Source organism: Ceratocystis lukuohia, assembly GCF_044167205.1.
Source record: "Ceratocystis lukuohia strain C4212 chromosome Unknown Supercontig6_pilon, whole genome shotgun sequence".
Taxonomy (NCBI): Eukaryota; Fungi; Ascomycota; class Sordariomycetes; order Microascales; family Ceratocystidaceae; genus Ceratocystis; species Ceratocystis lukuohia.
In genome coordinates, this window is record NW_027263525.1 from 1,652,827 (window position 1) to 1,679,047 (window position 26,221).

A 26,221-nucleotide genomic window follows, 5' to 3' on the forward strand; every position below is an offset into this window, starting at 1 on the left:
ATGCCATCTGCTACTCAGGGCACGCTCGTTGAGCTAGCTCCCAACGTCACGCTTGACCTCGATAATGTGGCCAAGGATGGTTCGGGTGAGTGGACAGAAAAAAATGTCTTGCACTTTTTGTCGGGCTTGAAACTAACGTCACTTTTTAGGCATCATCTCTCTGGACCCCTATCTTGAGCCTCACAGAGATGCCTTGAAACGTCGGTATTCCAAAGCCCAGGAGTGGCTTAAGAAGCTCGACGCTACTGAGGGTGGTGTTGCCAATTTCGCCAAGGCGAGTCCCCCCCCCAAACCATGCCAGGTGTGACATTATGTTCCAAAGTATCGCTATATTAATATCTAGTTCACTTTCACACAAAACAGGGCTATGAAAGATTTGGCTTCAATGTCGACCAGGACAACAACATCGTCTACCGCGAGTGGGCTCCCAACGCCACCCAAGCGTTTCTGATCGGAGATTTTAGTGAGTTGTCCTATTCCCTTGCTATGCTATTGGCTTTCATCGCGCCGCTGGAAACAGGGCTCTTCTGGAGCGATACACAGACAGACAAGCCTGACATTATTGTGGTGTAGATGGTTGGGATAGACAGTCTCACCCCATGAAACGCAATGACTTTGGCGTTTTCGAGATTACTCTGAAGGCTGAAAACGGCCAGGCCGCGATCCCGCACAATAGCAAGCTCAAGGTACGATGACACCGGAAGCAACTCGGACTAGGGCCTCTACGCGAAATTCGCTGCCCAGGTCTCGTTTTTCTCTATCCGATATACCTTGATATGAAACTTGTCTAGTACTAAAGACTAACACCACAAATCTGCTCGCAGATTGCCATGAACCTGCCCGACGGGCGTCAAATTGATCGTCTTCCTGCCTGGATAAAATATGTGACACAAGACCTGTCCGTGTCCCCTGCATACGATGCTCGCTTCTGGAACCCCCCTCCTTCTGAGCAGTACAAGGCCAAAAACCCCCGCCCCAAGAAGCCCAAGAGTCTTCGTGTATACGAGGCTCACGTTGGTATCTCTTCCCCGGAGCAACGTGTTACAACGTTTAAGGAATTCACCAAGAATATGCTTCCCCGTATTCGCGACCTAGGCTACAACACTATTCAACTCATGGCTATCATGGAACACGCCTACTATGCTAGCTTCGGCTACCAGGTCAACAGCTTCTTTGCCGCCAGCAGCCGATTCGGCACTCCCGAAGACCTCAAAGAGCTCATTGATACTGCCCACGGCATGGGAATTGTCGTGCTTCTTGATGTTGTGCACAGCCATGCCTCCAAGAACGTGTTGGATGGGCTCAACGAGTTTGATGGCACTGATCACCAGTACTTCCACGGCGGACCAAAGGGTCGCCACGAGCTATGGGACAGCCGGCTCTTCAACTACGGCCACCATGAAGTTATGCGCTTCCTCTTGAGCAATCTCCGCTTCTGGATGGACCAGTACGGCTTCGATGGCTTCCGCTTCGATGGTGTCACTAGCATGTTATACGTCCACCATGGTATTGGAACGTGAGTGTCAATAGGATTTCCTGGCTCTTTTCATCTTCCCTTCGCTTGAATCGCCAATACTGACATTTAGTAACATCATAGTGGCTTTTCCGGTGACTACAACGAGTACTTTGGCTCTCAGGTTGATGAGGAGGCTGTTGTATATTTGATGGTCGCCAACGAGCTCTTGCACAAGGAATTCCCAGATTGCATCACTATCGCCGAGGATGTATCGGGCATGCCTGCTCTATGCGTGCCTGTTAGTCTTGGTGGTGTTGGTTTTGACTACCGCTTGGCCATGGCTATTCCTGATATGTGGATCAAGATTCTCAAGGAACTAAGCGATGACCAGTGGGACATGTCCAAAATCTGCTGGATCCTGACCAATCGCCGCCATGGCGAGAAAACAATTGCCTATGCCGAGAGCCACGATCAAGCGTGAGTCGAATTTGATGAACTGATGCAACTCGTATACTAACCTTTGGTGCAGTCTGGTTGGCGACAAGACTCTGATGATGTATCTTTGCGATGCTGAAATGTACACCAACATGTCGACTCTAAGTCCCCTTACCCCCGTCATCGACCGCGGCATTGCCCTTCACAAGATGATTCGTCTCCTAGTGCATGGCCTTGGTGGCGAGGGCTACCTCAACTTCGAGGGTAACGAGTTTGGTCACCCTGAGTGGCTAGACTTCCCTCGGGATGGCAACAACAACTCTTTTTGGTACGCCCGCAGACAACTCAACCTCACCGAGGATAATCTCCTACGCTACAAGTTCCTGAACAACTTCGACTCTGCCATGAACAAAACAGAGGACAAGTACGGCTGGCTGGGCTCTCCCCAGGCTTATGTTTCTCTCAAGCATGAGAGTGATAAGGTTATTGTCTTTGAGCGTAATGGACATGTATTTGTGTTCAATTTCCACCCTACCGAGAGCTATTCAGGCTACCGTATTGGCATCGAAGATGCGGGCGTATACCGCATGGTGCTTCAAACAGATCTAGAAGAATTTGGCGGCCACAAACGCCTTGAAGAGACAACTCGCTTCTTCACCCAGCCAGAGGAATGGAACAACCGCCGGAACTCTGTGCAGGTGTACATTCCATGCCGCACTGCTTTTGTAAGTTGAACATTAGGATGCGGACTCTTGTATTGCATGTGTGACGCTGGGCGCAAACACAGATTCGGCTAACATTATATTTCTTTTCAGGTGTTGGCAAAGGAGTAGGAGATTTGGAAGGAAGTTGTTGGAGCTTGCAGCTTTTGACGGAGTAAGGAGAAAGAAGGCTATCGAGTTGGCGATGAAGATGCTTTTGCACAGCCAGCATAAAAAACATTGAGGTGTATGTCGCAGGCTGTCGCCTAGACTGAAATTCCCCAAATCCACTAACAAAAATAAACATAGACACTCTATCACCATCAAACTAACTAGTCATAAAACCAAACAGAGGGCAAACAGCGGAGGTAGTGCATGTCAAGACTAACACGCCAACGATAACTGTGTGAATGCATCTATTAGGAATTCCATCGCCTCTATTTTCTCGTGACACGGTGCTAAAAGAGGATGCTACGAATTTCGTCGCAATTAGTTCTATTATAGATTCATTGAGTAGTCTTTGTTGATAACGTGTTGACAAAGCGCCACAGGAAAATTTGGCAGGAACAGGAACAGGAATTTGGCAATACTTTGGCCTAGTGCTCTTGAATTTCTTTACGCCTTAGGCCGTCAACCATCTAGCCATTCAGTCCTCGACAAATTTCCAAGGGCCCCCACCTCTCCTCCCTTCTGCTGCCCCAAAACCCCTGCCATCAAAGTTGTCCCCAATGTTAATTGAAGAAATGGCTCCCGACCAGCGGCGAAACAGCGGGTAAACCTTGTTTGTTACCCAATCAGGTTTAGCGCTCGAGCAATTTTCGGCCAAAGAAGGCCATCACGTGACCAACATTCTAGCAAGCTCTCCAGATCTTCGACGGGCGTAGTTCATTCTGGTTTCTCTAGACAATTCTGCTCACTCTCTTCCAACGTCCCTCTCCCGACTACCCAACCTTCATCTCCACCCCCATTCAGATACGCTCTCAGCCGTCTGTAGAGATGTTCAAGAGGTGTGTGTTTTCATCATCATCATATTTTCGCGAGCCAATGGGCACCAATTCCATTCAATTGACGCTGACCATTGCCTATGTCTTCTCTCTCCCCCTCATAGCGGCATTTCTTCCTTCGCGAGAGCAGCTCGCCCTGCCTTCGCGGCGGCGCCCCGTCGCGCTGTCCGCACCCCCTTCCCTGCGCTGAACCGTCTTGCCAGCACTGCCAGTGTTGGTCACGGAAAGATTCACCAGGTTAGTCTTGATCGTCCAATTTGTTCCATGTTCTGTTTCTTGTCTACTCATCGAATTGGCCTGTCATTTCAATGGCATGGTGGCCTTGTCCGATATCTACCGAACATTAGTTTTCTCCATCAAGGAATTGGTCCGCTAACATTGAGAAAATCTTTTAGGTCATTGGTGCCGTTGTTGATGGTTCGTGTTAAATCAGCCAACTGCCCCCTCATAATCTTGCTTTAATTCCCCCATCAACAACAGCAATTATTCAATTGGATTTTCACCAGCTCACACGTTTTGTTCTTTTTTTGCAGTCAAGTTCGATGGCTCTAAGCTGCCCCCCATTCTGAACGCCCTCGAGACCCAGAACAATGGCCAGAAGCTCGTCCTTGAGGTCGCGGTAAGCTCGGAATTCCCAGATCCGATGGTCCGAAATGTACTACTTCAAAGCAGTGTCTAACAATAATGCCATTTACAGCAACATCTGGGTGAGAGTGTCGTCCGTTGCATTGCCATGGATGGTAAGTCAATGATGTGTTTTTCTAGCCTGTCTTGCTTTTTATACCCTTTCTAGCTTGCGTGGCTTTTTTCTTGTCTAATCTCCATACTGACAAAAATTTTCAACAGGTACTGAGGGTCTTGTCCGTGGTGCTAAGGCCGCCGACACTGGTGCCCCCATCACCATTCCCGTTGGCCCTGAGACCCTAGGCCGTATCATGAACGTCACTGGTGACCCCATCGACGAGCGTGGCCCCATCGTCGCCAAGAAGCATCTCCCCATTCACGCCGAGGCTCCCGAGTTCACCGAGCAGTCAACCGAGGCCGAGATTCTGATCACCGGTATCAAGGTCGTCGATCTGCTTGCCCCTTACGCCCGTGGTGGTAAGATTGGTCTGTTCGGTGGTGCCGGTGTCGGCAAGACCGTGTTCATTCAGGAGCTTATCAACAACATCGCCAAGGCTCATGGTGGTTACTCTGTCTTCACTGGTGTCGGTGAGCGTACCCGTGAGGGTAACGATCTGTACCACGAAATGCAGGAAACCTCTGTCATTCAGCTGGATGGCGAGTCCAAGGTCGCCCTGGTCTTCGGTCAGATGAACGAGCCCCCTGGTGCCCGTGCCCGTGTCGCCCTGACTGGTCTGACCATTGCCGAGTACTTCCGTGATGCCGAGGGACAGGATGGTGAGTTCTCCTATTACCTCTGCGGACAACTTTAAGCCATCATTGCTAACTAATTCAATAGTGCTGCTCTTCATTGACAACATTTTCCGCTTCACCCAGGCTGGTTCTGAGGTGTCTGCCCTGCTGGGTCGTATCCCCTCTGCCGTCGGTTACCAGCCTACCCTGGCTGTCGACATGGGTGGTATGCAGGAGCGTATTACCACCACCAAGAAGGGTTCCATTACTTCCGTCCAGGCTGTGTACGTGCCCGCTGACGATCTGACTGATCCCGCCCCCGCTACCACTTTCGCCCATCTGGACGCCACTACTGTGCTGTCTCGTGGTATTTCCGAGCTGGGTATCTACCCTGCCGTCGATCCCCTTGACTCCAAGTCCCGTATGCTGGACCCCCGTATTGTCGGCGAGGAGCACTACCAGACCGCCACCAAGGTCCAGCAGATTCTTCAGGAGTACAAGTCTCTTCAGGATATCATTGCTATTCTGGGTATGGACGAGCTTTCGGAGGCTGACAAGCTTACCGTCGAGCGTGCCCGTAAGATCCAGCGTTTCCTGTCGCAGCCTTTCACTGTTGCCCAGGTCTTCACTGGTATCGAGGGTTCCCTAGTCGACCTGAAGGACACCATTGCCTCGTTCAAGGCCATCCTGAACGGTGAGGGTGACTCCTTGCCCGAGGGTGCCTTCTACATGGTTGGTGACTTCGCCTCCGCCAAGGTCAAGGCTGAGAAGATTCTAGCTGAGCTCAACGCTTAAGCGTTTCCTATGACTTCATTAATGGAACGTGGCTGCGAAAAGAGGAAAGGGGATTAATGGGAGTGAAAAAGCGCACCCTGTGTATAGAATTCCAGGGCTCTGAAAATGCTTTTATTTTCTTTCAAAGCGGCATCAGGCCCTGAATCTAGTCTCTTCCATGAGCTGTGTACAAGACATTCAATTTGTTTCTCGTTATAATCACCACCCATAATTGTACCATGTGAAAATTTGTGTTGATGGACATGGCTCTACAGTCAGTGGTCATAAATTATTGATGCTATGGAGGACCTGAAAAAAATAATATGCTGGTGGACTAGGGTTAAGATCCCTTTTTGCTTAGTCATAATACTTACTAAGCGCGTATTGTTAGCGCGTTCATACACATGGCATCACAAGATCATGGCATTGTTTAAAAAGTGATGCTCAATTTACCAAAGTTAAATTGATTTCAAACTTAGTTGTATTAAGCGACTCGCGCACGACAAGCAACAATGTCTATTTTCCAGGCGCCAGGTCTTGAGTTGATGCAGGATCTTTTGCAGTCACACCCGTGCAGGTCATTGCAAATAGAGACTCTAGCAACCCTTCTACATGTAAGAGGAAACCTACTGGTGGCCCCAACACAAGCCAGGCTCTTTCAAAGATTTATCTCTAATTATTGAGGTTTCCCTTCTTTCTTCTTATAGCCTAATGCTGCGATAGCACGAAACATTGTTGTCTACGGACCCGAAGCGTCGGGGAAATCAGCCATCGTCGAAGGCGTAGTCTCGCGAATATCACAGGCGTCTGATGATGAATGGATGTTCAAGTGTGCAATTGTCAAGTCAGTGCAATGCATTACTCTCCGGCACATGTTTGAGAGAAGTCTGGCGCTGATCCAGGAGGCTTTGGGGATACAAGAAAAGGTTCCGCGTTGTGATAACCTCGCACAATTCACGAGTGAGTTGTCGCAGATCCTGGGTATGTGGACAGCAGAAGGCGCAGATGTACGTCCAGCTAGACGGCATTTTGCTCTAGTGTTTGATGGTATTCAAGGACAGAGAGAAGCAACCGGCACGCTAGCTGCGGGCCTGGCACGACTCGCAGAGATTGTATGTTTCATTAGTGTCTAGTTGGATTCAACTCATGCCGCGGGATGACTGTACTAACAATGTCTTTTACGCTGGATAGGTCCCGTGTCTTGTATGCGTTTTCATCGCTCCGGTCCCCCCACCGTCGTTCCTACGCACTACAACTGTCCTTAATGTACACTTCCCGAACTATGCTAAGCACGAATTTGTCAAGATCCTCGCTCTATCCACACCACCATCTATTGCCGACCTAAGCGATCAGGAGACACACGACCTGTGGATCCGCTTCTGCGGAACGGTGCACGACTCCCTGGCCAAGGCTGCTATTCGTACTTTACCTCTATTACGCAGTAGCTGCGAACGCCTGTGGCCGCTGTTTGTGGCGCCCATCGAGTTGGGGACACATGATGCAAAGGAGTTTTCGAAATTACTTATCGCAGCCCGTATGCATTTCCAGGACGAGGCGTTGATTAACCCATCGCTGGTCAGCGCTCAGCCAATACTCACCAAGCCTGTAATCTTGCCGTTCACAGAGGTTTTCACTGGGGATTTCGCGGCTTCCTCTAGTTCCGTTCTTGCTACTACTACGCCTACTTCTGATCCTATGCCTTCTAAGAAAGACCTCGCTGTCCTCCTGCCCACAATGCCGCGACTGATATTGATTGCTGCGTATCTCGCCTCCCACAACCCTGTACGTCATGACATAACGGTTTTCTCGACCTTTCACCATGGCAAGAAAAAAAAGCGCGGTGGACTGGCTAGTACTCTTCCACAACGAGCACCACGCTCTAAACACCGCAAGATTGCGCGAAAGCTGCTCGGGGCACACAGTTTCGTCATGGAACGGATGATGGCTATCCTGGCGGCTGTTCGTAGTGAATGGGCTGCGGCCGTGGGGCTACCGGTGCAACAGACCACAGGTATTGATGGCGATATCGGTTTAGCTATGGCTACATTGACGAGCTTGCGGTTGTTAGTGAGAGTTGGTGCAGGCTCAGATTTGTTAGATCGTGGATCAAGATGGAGGATTACGGTGACTTGGGACGATGTTAGGTCAATAGGGCGGAGCGTTGGCCTGGAGATTGAGGACTGGCTAGTCGAGTAAACGACTAGCGGGAGTAGAGGACGTATAATTTCGAAGCGAATAGGTAGAGTGTACCGTACCACCTTACCCGTCTTTGCATATTTGGAAGCAATCAGGGCTTCTGGTGGCATGTGACACGACATAATTGACACAGGCTTCGAGGCTATTGCATAGCATAGAAAAAGCCTTTTATTGATTGAATAGATGTTGCTTTGAGTTTTCCCACAAGGGGTGTATTGTATTTAACAAGGAAATTTACTTGTAATGACGCATCAGCACAAACAATGATTTTAGCTACTTGTTGCACCTTCCCGCCCCTCGCCTTTCACCGTTCAAGCATATTAAGCCAAGTTAGTTCACTTCGTGTTGATGGTGCGAAAAGGGGACGAGAGGAACTGGCACATATAAGGCGCATTCATTCAAACCCGTAAGCTAAAGACAAACCATAGAAAACAGACCCTCCTCCCCCAACGAAAAAAAAATAAGTCTATGAAATAACCCAGCGAGCCTTCTAAGAATAAGAAATGAAACGTGAAAAAGGGATCAAAAGAACACAAAAGACAACGATTTAGACAGAAGGTGACAGCTATGCACTGACACTGTTCACAATTCCTGCTTGCTGGTCTCCTATGCGCCACGTGTCTTCTTGCTTAGTTCCAGGTGGCAGCCACGTCGGAGCCTGCGTTTGTCGCATCGTAGACTCTTTCCCAGAAACAATACCGTAGCTCGAGGAGGATGTAGGCCCGGAGACGTAGGGAGTAGATGAGGTGTTCATGGGCAGTAGGGGCGAAGCATTGGGGGCAGCTGCCATGGTGCGCACCTTGCGATCGGCCTTGTTGCCCTCATTCGAGCGGTCGTAGAGCCACAGGCCCAGGAATGTCAGGGTGATTCCAAAGGCTTGGATGCGAGTAGTGGGGTTGCGGAACCAGATCAGAGACGCGACTATGATATAGACACGCTTGAGAAGGCTGGCCACGGAGTACGTGACAGGAGAAACCATGCCGAGTAGCACAAAAGCAATTAGGTTCTGGCCAAAGTGGAATGAGCCGTTGAGGAAAAACTCGAGTGTCAAGCGGCCGTGGTCCATGGCTCCAGGTCGGCCACTGAGGTCGACTGCGCCGTCGCTGAAGAAGTCAGCAAGCAAGGACCAACCTTCAGAGAAGAACCAGATAGGGAGGGTGAGAAAAAAGGCAATGCTGGATGAATAGCAAATTAGATTCAGCTTGTCGAGCTTCTTGCTTTGCATTCCCATGCCCTCAGCCTCAGCCTTAGCTCTGTCGTTGAAGAGCTGCTTAGAGTATATGTTTTGGGTAACAAAGATGATGGCCGCTAGAAGGGCGTAGATGACGCCTAGAAATTGACCGCCAAACGTGATGTTTCCAGAGCAGGCTAGGCAGACGCCCAGGGTTAGAGGGACAAGCGAAACGTAGGTTGCAACAGGGTAAGGGATGTTGTAGAGCAGACGGTAGGCCAAGACGGTGAAGAGCGGTGAAAGTCCCTTGATGGTGTGGACGAGGGAGACGGGAATCATGGAGGTCGCATTGGAGCTAAGCAAGTGGCCACCGATTTGAAAGAGAGCCATGGGAAGTGTGGTGCGGGCAATGTCGAGCGAGGGTTTGCGAATGGGATACTTCAAGGTAGGAATGATGCGCTTGAGTCTGGGGAAAATAGAGGCGAGCCACGACCAGAGCAGGCAGTACGAGGAGACAAAGACAAACTGCACGAGTGTAAGAGTCGCTGGCTTTGGAAAGGCGTTGAGAATTGACTTGGAGGAAGTGTTCGTGAGGAGCGAAGTTGTCCACCAAATGATGCACAGGACCTGGATGAGGAGGGACGGCGGGTTAGTGACAAGATAAACTACGGAACCTATACTTGCGCAGATAAAGAGCACAAGAGAGCATAAGGCGAGCATAGAAAATGCCCAGGACTTACAACAAGCATAGGTGAGATGGGCGCACGCAGAGCTCCGGCAATGTCAGCCTGGCTAATGCTACTATTGCGGACCCTTCTTAGGGCATTTGAAAGACTAGTACGGCGACCAGGTAACGAAGAGCCATCGAGTTTCTCACGAGACGAAGAACTTCTGCTGTGATCGCGACGGGGAGTCCATCTTTGGGCACTGCCTATAGCGGTATCATGGCTAGTGGTATCAACAAAGTCTGGAAAGCGGTCGATCTTTTCGTGATGGCTCATGATGGGTGGGAAGCCGGACGAGGGAGACTCGGTTATGAGTGAGTATAGGGGAGGGGAAGAGAAAAAGAGGGGCGGTATTGATTGATGATATATAGATGGGGCGGCGTGTCATGCGAGAGTAATAAACGACAGACTCGTGATTTGGGCAGTGACTTCTTTTTAGCCACGAATATGAAGGGTAGCGAAGATATGAACTAGACAACAACCAGGCAAAAACAGAGGCAATATAAACGAGAGACAAGAATTGAAAGCGCAGCGGCAGCAAAGAATAATAAAGAGAATAGAGAGAGACTGGGCCGTGGAAACTGTAGGCGTTGAAGGGGGGACGAAGTGGAAAGAAAAGAGAACTCTCAAAATACGTGAATAAAACTCTCAATTGAAAAAAAAAAAAAAAAAAAAAGATTTGAAAACTAATTGAGAAAAGGTACAAGTATCAGTGTACATATGTATCACCGGAATATCACAGGCTAAATGAATGGAAGGAAATATACCTGCACTTATCTTGTTCTTTTTGTTACCACGTGCTCTAGCAGGTACATGACAAGAGAGAATAGCCATGGCCAGGTCTAAGCCTGAGCTTTCGTGAGAAAATTGGCGATTATAATGCCTTCTAAAAATTTATCGTAGTGATCTTTATACGCGCATACGAATATGAAAGCTCGGTAGTTGTGCTTAGCCTTAGCTGCTTTGACTTGTATCATCACCAATTGCAGCAGAGAGAAGAGCACTTGGCCTTGATGTCTTTTTATAGTAACCCCTGCATCCGTCAATCAAGGGTAGATCAAGGAGTTTCCGAATGGTGGAGCCTAGCTTAGATGTCACGTGAGTCACATCCTGCCAGCTGCCAAAATCCTGTCAGTCATTTCGTAATGGCACCTGACGACATCTGCACTGCACGTCGCGCTTTTGAGCGAAGCCTTGTCTGAGAATTGTCGACAAGGCTACGAAGCTTTACCATACTAGAAAGCCGACGACGAAAAAAAGTTTAGCCTTACCGAGCGCTGTGCTTATATCTCAGCTGCCCGCGCAAAAGTCCTTGCGCCTAATTCCAAGGGGAATTACGAAGTTGCTCTTCAACAAAACTTTAAGACCTTCCGGCCTCTCAGGACTCTTTCACTACTAATACTACTTGATTCCCCGGCGTCACCAGTCTCATCGACTTGGACTACCAGCCAGCCCCGATCTTTTCTGCAATTCCCTGAACTTGCACCCTCTTGGTATTCGCCCGACTCTCCCTTCTCTACACGTGTCGTGCGAGCGCCACCCACCAAATCGCCCATCATGGCAGCCGTAAAGATGACCAAGAACCAGATGCGACGCGCCAAAAAGAAGGAATTGAAAAAGGCCGCCATCACTGTAGGCAAGGAGTCTACTGCCGAGAAGCAAGAGAAGACGGCTTCTAGCCAGGGAGAGCCTCAAGAAGATGTTGTCTCAACCACCGCGGCCACTGCCGCAAAAGACAGCGGCTCCACGGTGAAGCCTGAGCCAATCCCCGAAATGGCGCTTCTGATTGACGAAGCAATCGAAATCCCCGACGTTGATAACAACCCCGCATTTTCGATGTTCAAAGACATATTCAAAAAGTTCGGTGCTGATTTCGAGCAGGATGAGGTAGCACGCGAGGCTAATGCCGGAAACCAGGGCGAAGTCATGTACAGCGACGATGAAATCCCCGACGAAGAACAGCCGTTGCGTATGTCTAAAAAGAAGCGCAAGATGCTTGCCCAATTGTCCATCGCTGAGCTCAAGGCGCTCGTCAAAGTCCCCGAGGTTGTTGAGTGGCAGGATGTCAACTCACCGGACCCGCGCCTGCTTGTCCAGATCAAGGCCCAGCGCAACGTCGTGCCTGTGCCTGGCCACTGGTCGCTCAAACGCGAATATCTCTCTTCCAAGCGTGGTGTGGAAAAGCCTCCGTTCCGCCTGCCAAAATTTATCGCCGAAACTGGCATCACGGAGATGCGCGATGCCGTACTAGAAAAGCAGGATGCACAATCCCTCAAACAGAAGCAGCGCGAGCGTGTGCAGCCTAAAATGGGTAGACTGGATATTGATTATCAAAAGCTGTATGATGCCTTTTTCCGCTTTCAAGAAAAGCCCGAGCTTACGCGCTTTGGAGAGGTCTACTATGAGGGCAAGGAGCTAGAGGTAGACTATCATAGTTTCCGGCCTGGCGAGTTGAGTGATGAGACTAAGGAAGCACTCGGCATGCCTCCAGGCGCACCGCCACCGTGGCTTATAAACCAGCAACGTGTTGGCCCACCGCCCTCTTATCCTACTCTCAAGATCCCCGGTCTGAATGCGCCACCGCCACCTGGGGGCTCCTGGGGCTTCCTGCCAGGTCAATGGGGCAAAGTGCCTGTTGACGAGCATAACCGCCCGCTATATGGCGGTGATGTTTACGGTCTGACGGACATGAACGGGAAGCAGCTGGCTCTTGCGGCGCCCGAAGCCATTGATCGCGCAGTTTGGGGAGAACTTCAGCCTCGCGAAGAGGAAGAGGACGACGAGGACTCAGACGAAGAGGAGGATTCAGACGATGAAGACGAGAATGATGTTGCTTCACCCTCGGGCATTGAATCCCCCAGCGGGTATGCCACTAATGCGCCAGCCGACTATGGTACCGGCGTCGAAACGTCCATTGCCGGTGAAATGGACCTACGCAAGACACGTCGCGGCATTGAAACTGAGGAACATTCAGGGCCACGTTCGGCTTATACTGTGCTTCCAGAACAGCGCGTATCGGGGGCTGGTGCTACTGGCCTCTTTGGCAGTGAGCGAACGTACGATCTCAATGCAGCTCGTGCACACCCTATGCTGGGCGTGGACGACGAGACGCGCAAGCGCAAGAAGCCGGGTGATGTTGATGTGGCCATCGATGTTGATGCCTTGGCAGCTGGTGGCGGCCTAGGCAAGGACGAATTACAGCGTAAGTTTGCCGAGAGTTCAGCCCGTGAAGGCATTGGTGCCCAATGGCGGGGGGGGCCTGGCGGCAATGATGACGATATTGCAGATATGATTGCGCAAGAATCACGGAAGCGTTTGAAGGTTGATGAGGAGAGGCAGGAGAAGAAGAAAACGGCCAAGTACCGGTTTTAGAAACAGGAGCCAAGGAAAAGACTCCCGGCGAGAAAAAGTGAGGGAGAGATGTACGCATGCAAGAAGAGGGGGCGGGTTGTTGCTAGACTGGGATAGCACAGAGGAAAGGGATGAACTACTGCTAGTACAGGACAGGCCCTTCCTCGCTCTGGTTGCTTTTCGTCCTCGTTTTTTGTTTGTTTGAGCCTGGCTTGGGCTTGTTGGTTTCCGGAGTTTTGGAGCTAGAAAGGGCTGGGGTTTCTTTTTTGTTTCTTTTGTGCTTTGCTTTGCCTTAGTTCATTTTCCTTTGCTTCTATTTTCATCTATTCTATCTATACCGGGCGTAATGTAGTACTACTGTCCATATATCACAACACTCCACACGTCACACCTATAGCTTTGATTTTGGTATACCTCAATATTCTAAACTTTCTTGCACTCGTCGCATCTCCACACTTGCGAGAACAGCCCCCTCTCGCCCTTCTCCTTTAAACAGCGGCCATGAAACTCCTTGTTGCAAAGCGAGCCAACACACCTAACAACCCATGCGCCCGCCAGAATTTGCGTTGCACACACAGTACAAAGCAGTGTTGACTGGGGCGAATGAGCAGCACTCACAGGATTCAGCATGGCGGCATCATCAAGTGCACGACATTCCTGCTTCGGGGTCATCCCAACGGTCTTGGCCGTCCAGGAATCCCAGGCCTGCTGGACCAAGCGGAGAGCGGCATCGTGTGTGTCCATATCAAGCACGTCACAGGCTGTTAGCGTGCTGGCATGATGCATCACCTGATACATGAGGTCACGCGATGAAATGAGCCAGGCAAGATGGTCGTGTAGGAAGGACAGCCAGACACATGCAACAGTGGCGCGTGTGGTGTCGTGGGCGAGAGAATAGGTGCTCCAGGCGATAATGTAGGCCTTTTCAGCGCCGGTGATGTCGGTGTAGTCGCTCAATGCACATTGGTGGCGGTGGATTAGCCATGATTTGTCTAGCCGGTGTTGGATGTGCTGGGTCCCAGGAGTGAGCTCTTTGTGTGTTATGTGATCATACATGGGAAAGCCATTTTTGGGCACAGTCAAGGTTTCTAGAGCTTCGGGTGGAAGTGACTACGACTCACACGTCAGTTTGGGCTGCAAGCTTTGGGGGCGATTGAGATTCTAGAGGATTGAAACATACCAAAGGCTCGACGTCAGTCATAGGAGTTATGAATCCGGGGTTAGTAAGTAGTGATGCCTTGTGCTGGGCCGACTCGTCTAAAAGTCGAGGCAACGGCCGGATATAAATCTTGGGCGGAGTCCCTGAATCGCTATCCGGGGTTTCCTTCAATTTTGATTGTGTATTTAAATGGAATTCTACATTCTTGTGACTCGATTGTAAATGCTGCAATAGGCTGTCCAGCGACATGTGGGGGTTTCCACAAGGCAAACAGCGAAAACGGTCACGGGAAACCCAGCAGTGATCGAAGTAGTACTTGACCATGCCCGTCCCAATTGCAGGCGTCTTTTGGGGCCTCTTAGGCTTCGAGGCTACGATGGAATTAGAGTCGCTTGTTGTCAACGTGCTTTCGTAGAAGCGCCAGCTAGAAAGCTGCTTGAGGTTATAAGTAGAAATTTGCTTCCTCTCGCGCAGTCTGCGCTGGCTGGGCTCCTCGCTGTCGCAAGAGCTTTCGCGATTCATGCAGACATCTTGTGGTAGGTGGCCGATATGAGGGACATGCTGAAATGAATCTGGGTCTGGGTCTGGGTCTGGGTCTGGGTCTGGGTCTGGGTCTGGGTCTGGGTCTGGGTCTGGGTCTGAGCCTGAGTCTGTAGCTGTGGCCTGAAAAGTAGAGGTGGCCTCTTCACTTGAAGAAGCACGTCGTGCAGCGTCACGATCGTCAAGCGATACTGATTTAGGTTCAGTAAGATCATGTGCCTCCGCGTGAAGACCTGGATTAACGAGAGCGGGGTTCAGAGGTTTTGTCTCAGGTCTCACCGATGATCCGCATGATGGGGAAGTAAATTGGGCCACGGGTGTAATGCTAGTTCTTTTTGCAATAGTGTTTATGTTTGCACCTGCGCTTGCGCTTGCGCTTGCGCCTACACCCGCGCTTGTGCTTGTGCCCGTACTTGTGGTACTTGTCGCAATTGCACTTGTACTTGTACTTGTGCTTGTACTTGTGCTTGTACTTGTGCTTATATTTGTATCTGTATTTGCGCTTATGCCCGTGCCTGTGCCTGTGCCTGTGCCTGAACTTATCCCTAGAGCTGATGCTGGGTAGCTCAGAGGTATAGTGGGAGGTTGCGACAGAGCCAGTTGGCTGTGCAAAGTAGGAGCTGAAGTCGCGCTTGTCCATATGGCTGAACTAGCGGGTCTTTGTTGGGATGGGCTCTCCAACTCGTTTCCCAGGGGCCTAGCCGTTGTACCAGACATAGCTAAAGAAGGTGGCACAGTGATATTTCCCGAGGGTGCTACCGGACGGACAGAAGACAGCGACCATTGCAGGTCAACCTCAAGACGATACTGGGTTTTAGCAGCGGGCCTTTCATAATCATAGCCGTACATAGTGCGATGTTGGAGACCCCGGGAGAACAAATCAATGCGGCTAGCAATAAATGAAAACCGTTTCGGATTTGAGGCCCTAGAACTATCCCCACTGAGTATACCAGCAGGCGGCCAGATATTGCTGCACGATGCGCTTATGTATACATCGAGGCGGTATCTTCGACACAGCCCAAAAGAGCCGCTAGGCAGAAAGGTTGAAAGCTCTTTTTCGGGAATAAATATCTTGCCTAGTTGCACGATCATGTTTTCCGGCTCTTTTTGTGCGGCTGTGTCCTTGGACTGATGAGTCAGGACCAAGCACTCTAGAGGCTTGGTGATGAGCTCTTCGGGCTTCTCAGACGAGCAATCTAGAATCCTCAGCTTGACTTGAGCCTTAGTAGATTCAATAGGTGTAGACGGGGCAGGCAATGGATTGTCTAAGGCATGTGATGGCCCTGATGTAGCTACAATGCGTGTAATATGGATTCTAAGCCCCCGCTCAGCGTACATAGTCAATGAACCACCATCCGTAGCGAGCGAAGAGCTTCTGGTGACACTCATTGTCGAACGTTTTCTTGCAGATTCTCTATCTCCAGACCGAAGTCTTTGGCTTTCATGTCTAGAATGCATTTTAAACATTCGCCTGAGCGAGCGACTGAGATATGGGAGCTCAAGGCGGTCTGGAGCTGCATTGGGGGAAAGAAACATTGAACAGAAAAGCACTAAAAGAGAGCAGATGAAGAAATGATATGCATCGAAATAGAGCAAAAAAGACGAATCCAATAAAAAGGCCGCAGCTTAACTTGTAGGGATGATATGCTTAGTTGCAAGGCTTTAAAAGGACAGCGAACAACGAAACACAGGGCCAGCAGAGCATACTGCCATAACTCCACTATAAATTGGTGATAATTTCTTGCCGGCTTTGTTTGCGCGCCGTGTGTAACCTACAGTGACGCGTTGTGAGTGTTCATGGCGTTTTTAGACACTATTGTAGACCCTTAGTGGTCACATTATCTAGGGTTACGCATGTCTGCACATAGCCGCATAGCCGCAGTGCCCCGCTCTTTTTCTAGCCTTCATGATGTGCTCCGTTTATCACGAAGCTTAAGATTCCCGCTTCTTAAAACAAGCTGTTGGGGTCATTCAAATATCAAATTCCTAAACTAAAATCAAGTTCTTACCATTTACGCCAACCTGCGTTTGCTTTGTCATACGCGCACAAAATAATTTTCAAAATTTCTATCCCATCTTCTTTTGCTACTGGTCTCTTTTTTCCTCCCTTTTTCCCAGCATGAGACTTGCCTTGATGTCTATTGTGATCCACCATCAAAGACGCCATCTTTTTCATTGTCTATCGCCCGATTTCTCAGCACAAATGCACGAATCATCGTGAACATCCTGTGCAAATTTTCATGATCCTCCGCTTTTCTAATTTTCGCCTCTAAAATCACACAAACTCTGTCTTCTTCGCTTTTTTCTCTTTCCTCCTAATGCCACTGCCCTTCTGCCTGCCTTCTGCCGAAAAGTGACGTGTAATAGGCCGTCTGGCAAACACTTGAAGGTTTGAACGAAAACGTCAATACGAGTGCATATCCGTCCCCTTTTTTCCGCCAAGAACTTTTTCGGACCTAGTATGTCTGGTAGGCGCTCTGCTCGTATAGCTGCCATTAGTGCTGCTGCCCATGCTGCCCGTGTAAGTCCTGAGGTCGATCCAGAAGAAATCCTTCCTCAGCTTGAACGGACCCGTGCCCGGAGCCATGCCGCTGCTGTCGCTGTAGTCTTTGAATCACAACAAGAACAACATACCAAAAAAAAGCGTTCTGGCGACAAACGATGCACCCGGCGCCAAACTCGAAGTACAGCAAAACGTCGGAAAATGCGTATGCTTCCGGACCACTCTTCTCAGCAGCATCGGTCTAAGGGCTTTGCCAATGCCGATAGCTTTATTGAAGATGCGGCAGAATATAGCCCTCCTAGCTCTGCTCGAGAGAAGGAGCTGGTTTGGGACAACGAGCCTATGCTTGATTGCTGGGCATTTATTTTGTATCACGCTTCAGTCAACGAAAAGGACGTGGTAAATATATCGTGGCTCTTGAATGCAGCCACTGTTTGCAAATCCTTTGCATATGGTGTCAACAAAGTCATCTGGTCTCATCCGTGGATCAGCAGTCCCCGTGTAGGCGCTCGTCTGATGTCGACTCTTGGACTCCCATCACCAGAAAATATGAACACATTGGAAAACAAAATGCACCACCGCATCTCCATGACCCGTAGTCTCCGCATTGGGCCCCTGCAGACCCAGTCGTTGGAGGGGGTTTCTTCGCTTCTCACCGTTTTTCCACGGCTCACCGAGATTGATATTGCCTTCCCTGAGGACCCAGTCTTGTTTGATAAGTGCAGATATCCCAAGGATCTCAATACGAACTTGGTCAAACGAGTGACTGATCGGAAAATGGCCATCCATCAACTCAATACTTGGCGATGGAATGTGGCTGTTCTTTACAGGTCCATTTTCCTGGATAAAGAACCAAAGGAAGGCGAAGAAAGCGAATCCCAAACATCCAGCTTTGAAAAAGCCTATGAAATGCACACTGTAGGCCCTCTTCGCGATCTCACAACCTTGCACCTTGAGGGCATCCCGTCCGCTTGGCTAGACTTGTCTGATTCGACGCCTGTTCAGCACCCCCCCTTCATCCAGATAAATAGCTTGATTTTAGCACTTAAAAATCTCCGTACCCTAACCTTAGACCGTTGCGCTTCCACCCGCGAATTCTTGGTTCATCTTCCATCGCAGCTTTGGCATCTTTCAATTACCAAAAGCTTGGTAGAAAGTGTGGATTTCGAGGAATACCTCAAGTTGCGTGGACATTCATTGAAAACTCTGAAGCTACGTGATAATATAGGCCTGACCTTGCGTGTTTTTGGTAGCATTGCTCAATGCTGCCCGGACTTTGAAGAGTTCTATGGCTCCTTTTCTGGGGAAGAGGACCGCATAGTGAGGTATTGGCCTTTCAGCGCACATGCAGACCCGGAGTTTGGAGAATGGCTTCCCTCTCATCCTATCAGCTGGCCCAAGAAACTTAGAGTCCTTGAGTTGTCTCCTATAAGAGGCATCAGGATGGAAGATATTGAGTCTATCTTGGTTGATCTCGTGGCTTCTGCTCATAGAGTGCCAGACCTCCGTCGAATAAATCTTAGGATCACAATGGACTCGGTTTGGCGTGATCGTGCGTGTTTCCGAGAAAGGTGGCATGACGTTCTAAGACATGTCTTTGAGCGTGAGGTTGACCCGCCTCTTCCCTACTCTTCGCTTGCCCAATACAAAGCATTATTCCGGAGCAATGATGCCGAAGAATCGAGCATTCTTTCGACCCACTCTTCATGCAACCACTCGTCAAGCTCCTCATCTAATAGTAGCTCTCCTGCAAAAATGACGCGTTCGCGTGCGGCAGCTGCACGACGTGAAGGAGGGCAGATTATTAAATTGACCGATCTTGTGGAGATGGGCAGAGAAAAGGGCATGTCTAACCCTTGCCAAAACATGGCAGACGGCCAAAGTAGAAGAAAAAAGCAATATTCGGAACTCGATAGCGAAAGTGACTCAAGCTTGTCTTCAGCCCATGACGTCACCGATGATGAATTCGGTAGCACGATTGGCTCAAGCCATAAGGAAGATGTGATAAGAGAAATGGCGGAATGGGCTTATCAGAAACTTGACATTGACAATCCGGAATGGATTTCACATGACAAAAATTCGGAGTTCTTCCGAAAGACACGCCTGGACATCTACGGCCAGCTGCAGAAGCTGCCAGCCACCCGACAAGTGCACACTATAGACTTTATGGTTGATAACATGAAGCCTTCCGAGCGAATCCTGGGCATGGAAGACTTCATTGATGAGTGGATGCATGATGACTTTGACAACTTTGACAGCGATTACGTGGAGTAAGTAGGAAGAGTACTGCTGTAGGATCGTCATATTTTCCTGTCTTCTTATTGGTTTTCCTTTACATTTCGTTTTTTTTCTGGGGGCTTTTTTTTTTTTTCTTTGTGACATTTGTAGTTATCTATCTATATTGATTAATAATTTGGACAACTGAGAGAAATAAAACTCACGGGTCTTTTTTTGTTGCACATACACGCGCCGCGCGTACAACCTTGGAATAAGAGGAAATGCCAGGTGCAAAGTAAATCTAGGACATGTGTGCGCCCAGCGGGATATCATTAACTACCAAAAACCTTCTTTCGAACTAACCATTCAGATACACCCCTGCCCTAGTTTAGTGGGATGCGTTCACTCAACATTCGCGATACCTGGTTGTCTTCTTGTTCAACTCCTCTTGCTTTAGAGCACAGGTTGCTCTAGAACGCAGGCCCCGAACTTTCTCCATCTGCTAGCTTCTCCAAGCTCCGCCTGGCTTCATCTGTGCGAATAGCACATGCCTTGGACTCGCGATCCATTTTATCCCAGACCATCAAGCTCTTGCGCAGCCGCTCCTGCTTGATACGCAAGTCATCGCGAAGTCTCTCTTCCTCCTCTTTAAGTTTACGCATGGTAGGCTCCTGCTCACGTGTTACGCTGTATAATGAAATGGCTGTATGTGCAGGATCTAGCTTGCCCCCAGGAATTATGGGTATTAGTGCAGCGAGATGAGTCTGTGCTAGTGTCAACTTTGGCCCGTTAGGGGGGTTGAACGGCCTTTGTTGACTGGAAGTTGTGGCGCTGCCATTGTTGCCGCCACCCGAGGGTGGACCGTTACGTGGACCTATGGGAACTGCGCTAGAGCTAAGTGGCGTGCTGTGTGAACTGCCCGAGGTGCTGGAGATGCCATGGCGACCGTTGCCTTGGTTGGGTCCCCATGATTGGCGAGAGTTTCGGGGTGGGTAGGTCCCTCGGTTGGGTGGCGGGATATAGCCACGAGGGCCAGCAGGAGGAGGATTAGAGGTGCTGTTAAGGTCTCTGTTTGAGGGCGGATGTTGGCGGCTATGGGGCGAGACGGATCGGCCACCACCAGTGTTAGAAGAGCCGAGCGGCAGACGGTTGGTTGAAGTACTAGTGGGATTGCGGTAATTGATGGAGCCTCGATTGGGAGAGGGCATGTGTGTATCTTGACTAGAAATATCGTTCGATGTAGGGCGGTTCGTTTGGGTGTGCCGAGGAGAGTGATCGCGTGATTGTTGTCGGGATATCCCCGGAGAGCGTGCTACACTAGAGCGGCGATCTAATCTTGTTCTGCTGGATCGTCGAGAATCAGCAGATCCTCTTGAACGTGGACGAGAACGTGACGGAGATCGTCGGCCGTTGGGGGTGTTGAAATTGAAGTTGGGTTTGTGGTCGCGAGACCGAGGGCGGAATGGAGCCGTCATCCGACTGCCACCGCCGCCACCACGGGCTATCGGACTACGGGACCGGGCCCTGTAAACCGGTGAGGAAGCTAAGGCTCTGGGAGAACGAGCTCGCATGGGCGTCCGGTCAGCCGTGCTGGGTGGAGAACGAGACCGACGGGGGCGTCCAATGTTGATGTTAGGACTATCCCTAGGATCAAATCGGGGAGGGTCATCCCTGCCACGAAAATGGCCACGGCCCCAATCCCGGCCTCTGTCTCTATCGCGTTCTCTGTCCCGATCAATATTACGGTCTGTTGGGCGAGGAGGTGGCTGATCCCTGATGAGGTCGCGTGGTGGTTGGTCTCTATCTCTGTCAGAAACACTTGACGGGGGGGCCGGGATATCACGGTTTTTGTCTCGTTCGCGATCTCTGTCCCGCAAGGGTAGGCGGTCCCTATCACGTTGCATGTCGCGGTCCCAGTCTCGCCTGGGGGGAGTTCTACCTCTCTCGGGACGATCATGTTCTTCTCGTAGCGGTGGCGATCTAGAGACTCTACGGTGGACTGAGGCGCGCCTAGGAGAAAATCGTCGAGGAGGCGGGGGCGTCCTGGTACGGTCCCTGCGCCTCCAGTCACATCTGTCTCGGGATCTATCTCGATCTCGCATGTCGCCTCGTGAGCGATCCCTCCGGAAGCGATCATTGCTACGCGAACTGTGCTGACGCGGAGATCGTCCTGGAACGTAGCTGTCTGAGGCAACATGGGGAGGGCTGCGTGGGCGAGGACTACGGTAGGGCCTTGGGCTTCTCGGCAGGCGATCGCGGTCGCTCAGTCGTTCACTGGCTAGCGGTGCTCTGTCGCGATCGCGATCACGAACTGGACTTCTCGGTCGCCTAGGCGAGCGATCTCTGTTGAATGGTCGCCATGATTCGCCAGCACCATACATTTTAACTTCGCCGTCATCGTATCTATGAATTATTGCCAATTAGATAAGAGCTTGCGATGATTTGATTGTCACTGGCTTTCGAGACATATTAGGTCGGCTGGGCCACAAGGCTGGCAGCACCAGTCTTGAAATATGAAGACAAAATGAGGGGACAGGAGGGTACGTACCTCCGACTGCGAGAGTCGCGATCTCTATCCCGGTCCCGGTCTCGGTCCATCATAACAATAATAAATTTAGGAAGCCGAGCGATAAGACTAAGACCCGATGTCTGTTAGGCAAAGAACAAGCAACGTCGAGATTTGATGCCAAAGATACAGCGCAATATCGGCGGATGATGGGTGGCTGGCGGGACAATTGCTTGTGAATTCTAAACAACCAAGAAAAAAAAAAGTGATAATTAATTCGAAGCAATAGTTTTGATCTCAATTAGAAGGCGTTACTGGAAGAACGTCGATAAATATGAAGACCTAAGAATGAAAGTGCCTTGGAAACAAAAAGGCTTCGAAATTTGGGGGAATTGAGGCAAATGTAAAAAAAAAGAATTAAAAGTCCACTCATCAAAATCGCAAGGCAGTTGCTCGAAACAAGGTTGACGGCTTGGCTTGTTTTTTAGGTCAAGGCGCGACAAAGCGAAAACGCGGGTCTCGTAGTCACGTGACCTTTATTAACTTTGTGTGCAACCCAGGCGAGGGACGACATGCGATGGAAATGCAACAGCAAGCATAGCAAAAACAACATTACACAATTGTTGGAAAGGTTAGTGTGTGGCAAGCGTTGAAAGCTGCCTTCAATTGTTTGTTTCTAACAATATCTGTAGAAGAAGTCACAGCTGCTGTGACGCCATAAAGAAGCTGCGAGGAGTGTTGCACAAGTAGCTTGAACATGCCCTATTGTAACCCTGTATCCCGCCGGTCTGTCTCCCTCTTGAGCCCTAATCTTGTAGCATATTGTCGTCTTCTGTTGTCTCCCCTGCCACTTCCACCCGCTCCATGATCCATTCCTGGGCCTCTTTTGCGTGTTCATGCAGCATGTGGTTTAGGCCATTCATCTTGCTTTCAATAACCGTCCCAAAGCGACGCTTGGTGACCTTGCGTTTAAGCATCTCATCGTTCCAGCACGCATGGTCGGCACCGACGTAGATGCGCGAGTTCTCCTTGTACCAGGCTGAAAGGCCCTCATCAACGTCCGACTTGACTGCTTTGAGTGTCCCAGTGACGAAGTTGACAACTCCCGAGATGCGCTCCTTGCAGTCAACTGGGGTGAGTGGGAGAAGAAGTGTTAGCATAAAGGGACTTTGCTGTAGCTGAACTAATGGCTATACTTACCACGGCCGGTCAAAAGTGTTCTGATGCCGAGATATGCGTTGCCTACTCCCATGAGGAATATTTCATCACATTGGTCGTATAACTGCAAGTAATTGTCCCAAATGTAGCAGACTAGATCGTTCATTTCGCTTTCCAGGACTCTTTCGGCGACTCTAGGCATAAAAGCCTCTTGTTGCTCCTGTTATCATGTTAGATGTGTGACACGCTGCAGTTGTTTTGGTGGATTTACGGACATCGTCTTTTGCAATGTAGCCAGGGATATTGATATCCATGACACCAAATCCGTTTTCAATGGCCCAATCAATGTACTGAGCGAGCTCGTCGACCTGTAGTATAGTGTGAAGTCAGCTAGCAAGCTCGAAGCACTGAAATATGAGGGAAAGTGGGGAGTCGTACTACCCAAGCATTATGAGATTCAATAATGCTATCATCTACATCGGGTTGTGCAAGAAGCTGGGGGCTATAGTTAAGTTAGTAAGCGGCAGCTCGTGTAATAAGTTAGCTATATGCTTATGCCTTACGGATCGTGAATTATAAACAATAAGCGTTTCGCGTCGCTCAATCTTGGCGTCACTAGAACTTGGTTTTCGAACACATGTGACATATTTTCGCGGTGGATATAGAGAGGAACCATCTGGTGCTTCTGCTGCAAGTGTTGTCTCTGGTGATTCCGGACTACATCATGGAGTCGTGAAGCGTTGAGCTTTGACACATCGTCACGGATATTAACGATTCCCGGCCTCATGCAATCCCAGTACTGTGCCTGGTACGACTGGACCTTGGCTAGTACCCGTGATGCCTCTTTGTTGATTCGAGGGATTTCTATGCGCGGCGGTGGCTCGCCCATTAGTGTACGAGCAACTGATAGTGCTGAGATTGAGATGGCCTTGAGATTGTAGCCGCCTTCAAGGCAAACAGCAACCTTGCCCTCAGCCAAGGACATAAGCATATGAGTCATATGGGCATAGCAAGCCGGCGTGACAAAGCAGCCGCCTAGCTCATCACCATCGGCAGCGTCGAACCCGGCTGAAATCACTACTAGGTCAGGGTTGAACTCTCGTGCAATTGGCATAATGATGCGCTGGAAGGCTGCCATGTATTCGCCGTCGCCCATGCCCTGGGAATGCCAGCCAATGTTGACATTACGGCCTATACCAGGCCCTCTACCACAGTTGCTGAGGCCGCCATCGGGAACGCCATCTTTGGGTTTCCCAGGGTAAAAGGTACCGTTTTCATAGACATGGAGAGACACGTAAAGGACGTTCGGATCCTCATAAAAGATATTCTGAATGCCATTGCCATGGTGTACATCCCAATCTAAAATCATGACTTTGCGACACGTTTCGGGGTAGTCCATTTGGCAGAGACGCACGGCCACGGGCACGTTATTGAAAAAACAGAAGCCCATGGGCTCGTCTTTCTCGGCATGATGACCCGGGGGCCGAATGACAGCAAAGGCGTTGCGCAAGCGACCTTCAACAACGTGCTTGAGGGTCTCGATTGCACCGCCTGCAGACAAAAGCGCTGCATAATACGACATGCTACCAACATACAGCGATGTTCGACCCTGATCCATCTCTTTGGTCAAACGCCGCAGCTCTGCGTAGCTCTTGGATGTGAGACTCTTGACGAAGGCATAGTGTGCTGGTTGATGCGCCAGTAGAATCTCGTCCTGGCGCGCTTCGCGTGCGGGGATGCGCCACATATAGCGCGTGGGGTTGTCCCGCAAGATCTCGGGTAGCCTCTCTGGTGGGCCTGTGTAAATGAGGCCGTTTTTCTTGAAAGTGTTGAAGATTTCTTCAATGCGCCGTGGATCCTCCGGGTGATGCGGGTGCGGACTCCAGTCAGCATTAACGTGTAACTTCATGCGATCGTCGTAGCAGCACCCTGTGGGCAGTAGGCCGCGTCTGACAACTTGCTTTAGCGAGCTTCCGACTAGGAGGGTTAAGTCGTCATCATTTACAGCTGAGTCGGTTGTACTATCAAAATCTGTGGTTTCCCGAGAAGTCTGACGGCTGTAGCCATTGGAAGTAGAGGCCGGCTCATCGCCCATGCTCATAGGGTGGTCGACATCCCCTTTGACGTAGTTGTCCATAACTCTTCCTTTACGAGGCTTGCTTGTCACAGGGCCCACGTTGTGCGCGCAGTGGGTAAAAGGAAGACACGGACCAGGAGCTGCCGTGGTGCTCTTTTACTTGGATGGGTTACCTATCAACACTGGGTCTGTAGCCACAAGCAGTCATGGAGGGGATCTAGGTGTGTAGTGTTAGCCGGTATTTTCAACATTATACAATAAGCATACAAATGTCCCGCATGCTAACGGAAGGGCACTAAACGGGCTAGCAGGACAATAAGATATCTGCAACTGAGGCTTACTCGGCCTTTTATCCCACGCGCCCAGTATTCACAGACAAATAGGTGTTTGCGACGAGGCTGAACCAAGGCCACCCATATACATTTGTGCACAAAGGCAGGGAAGTTTGGTAAAAGTGAGATGGGAACTTACAGCGAGCACTATATCTATCTTACAGGGCTTAACCTGTCCTGGAGCGAGTTCTGGTGATGTTGTAGAGAGAAGAAATTAAAAAGACTACCTTGGAGGACTTGTATTTAAGAGAGCTTGACGAGTTGAAAGGATGATTTGGATACAGGACAACCCTTAGTGGTAATTTGACAGGCCCTGTAACTCAGCATCATAGCCCTATAATTTATAGGTGATGCACACTGTCTGCACCTGAGCCAACACAAATATAAACTTCAAGATTGAGATTGCGCAGTAGACAGTGAGACGGCGAGAGAGAAGTAAGTCTGTTCGTATATCTACTTCAATTGAATTTGCCTACCACCAATCCATCTTTCAAATCTTGCAAGCTTAAGATACAAAGTCTGGGTTCCTTTTACAAGGGTATCACAGATGGTCTGCCTGC

General features: G+C 50.0%; 8 protein-coding genes across 8 annotated transcripts; 4 read left to right on the forward strand and 4 right to left on the reverse strand.

Annotated features, from left to right (window-relative positions):
* On the forward strand, positions 1 to 5,747 carry HOO65_060389 (1,4-alpha-glucan branching enzyme; the record flags this gene model as incomplete). The annotated part of the gene is made up of 14 exons (XM_071003589.1): positions 1 to 85; positions 150 to 301; positions 364 to 463; positions 574 to 686; positions 825 to 1,516; positions 1,598 to 1,933; positions 1,986 to 2,616; positions 3,496 to 3,599; positions 3,701 to 3,833; positions 3,992 to 4,013; positions 4,130 to 4,215; positions 4,294 to 4,336; positions 4,443 to 4,997; positions 5,059 to 5,747. 14 exons carry the CDS (start codon positions 1 to 3, stop codon positions 5,745 to 5,747), a joined length of 3,741 nt encoding a protein of 1,246 aa, XP_070857739.1.
* Positions 5,748 to 6,238: 491 nt separating this feature from the next.
* HOO65_060390 (uncharacterized protein) lies at positions 6,239 to 7,922 on the forward strand (the record flags this gene model as incomplete). Its single annotated transcript, XM_071003831.1, has 3 exons — positions 6,239 to 6,340; positions 6,434 to 6,838; positions 6,918 to 7,922. The coding sequence occupies 3 exons, from the start codon at positions 6,239 to 6,241 to the stop codon at positions 7,920 to 7,922; spliced, it is 1,512 nt and encodes a 503-aa protein (XP_070857740.1).
* Positions 7,923 to 8,487: 565 nt separating this feature from the next.
* On the reverse strand, positions 8,488 to 10,094 carry HOO65_060391 (putative transporter C83.11; the record flags this gene model as incomplete). The annotated part of the gene is made up of 2 exons (XM_071003851.1): positions 8,488 to 9,666; positions 9,834 to 10,094. 2 exons carry the CDS (start codon positions 10,092 to 10,094, stop codon positions 8,488 to 8,490), a joined length of 1,440 nt encoding a protein of 479 aa, XP_070857741.1.
* Positions 10,095 to 11,375: 1,281 nt separating this feature from the next.
* On the forward strand, positions 11,376 to 13,190 carry HOO65_060392 (Pre-mRNA-splicing factor; the record flags this gene model as incomplete). The annotated part of the gene is made up of 1 exon (XM_071001125.1): positions 11,376 to 13,190. One exon carries the CDS (start codon positions 11,376 to 11,378, stop codon positions 13,188 to 13,190), a length of 1,815 nt encoding a protein of 604 aa, XP_070857742.1.
* Positions 13,191 to 13,592: 402 nt separating this feature from the next.
* HOO65_060393 (uncharacterized protein) lies at positions 13,593 to 16,257 on the reverse strand (the record flags this gene model as incomplete). The annotated part of the gene is made up of 2 exons (XM_071003684.1): positions 13,593 to 14,279; positions 14,350 to 16,257. The coding sequence occupies 2 exons, from the start codon at positions 16,255 to 16,257 to the stop codon at positions 13,593 to 13,595; spliced, it is 2,595 nt and encodes an 864-aa protein (XP_070857743.1).
* A 1,072-nt stretch (positions 16,258 to 17,329) lies between these two features.
* HOO65_060394 (uncharacterized protein) lies at positions 17,330 to 19,645 on the forward strand (the record flags this gene model as incomplete). Its single annotated transcript, XM_071001126.1, has 1 exon — positions 17,330 to 19,645. The coding sequence occupies one exon, from the start codon at positions 17,330 to 17,332 to the stop codon at positions 19,643 to 19,645; it is 2,316 nt and encodes a 771-aa protein (XP_070857744.1).
* A 413-nt stretch (positions 19,646 to 20,058) lies between these two features.
* HOO65_060395 (serine/arginine repetitive matrix protein 1) lies at positions 20,059 to 21,969 on the reverse strand (the record flags this gene model as incomplete). The annotated part of the gene is made up of 1 exon (XM_071001127.1): positions 20,059 to 21,969. One exon carries the CDS (start codon positions 21,967 to 21,969, stop codon positions 20,059 to 20,061), a length of 1,911 nt encoding a protein of 636 aa, XP_070857745.1.
* Positions 21,970 to 22,900: 931 nt separating this feature from the next.
* HOO65_060396 (uncharacterized protein) lies at positions 22,901 to 25,389 on the reverse strand (the record flags this gene model as incomplete). Its single annotated transcript, XM_071003702.1, has 5 exons — positions 22,901 to 23,223; positions 23,295 to 23,472; positions 23,528 to 23,620; positions 23,691 to 23,754; positions 23,816 to 25,389. 5 exons carry the CDS (start codon positions 25,387 to 25,389, stop codon positions 22,901 to 22,903), a joined length of 2,232 nt encoding a protein of 743 aa, XP_070857746.1.
* Between the last annotated feature and the right edge of the window lie 832 nt (positions 25,390 to 26,221).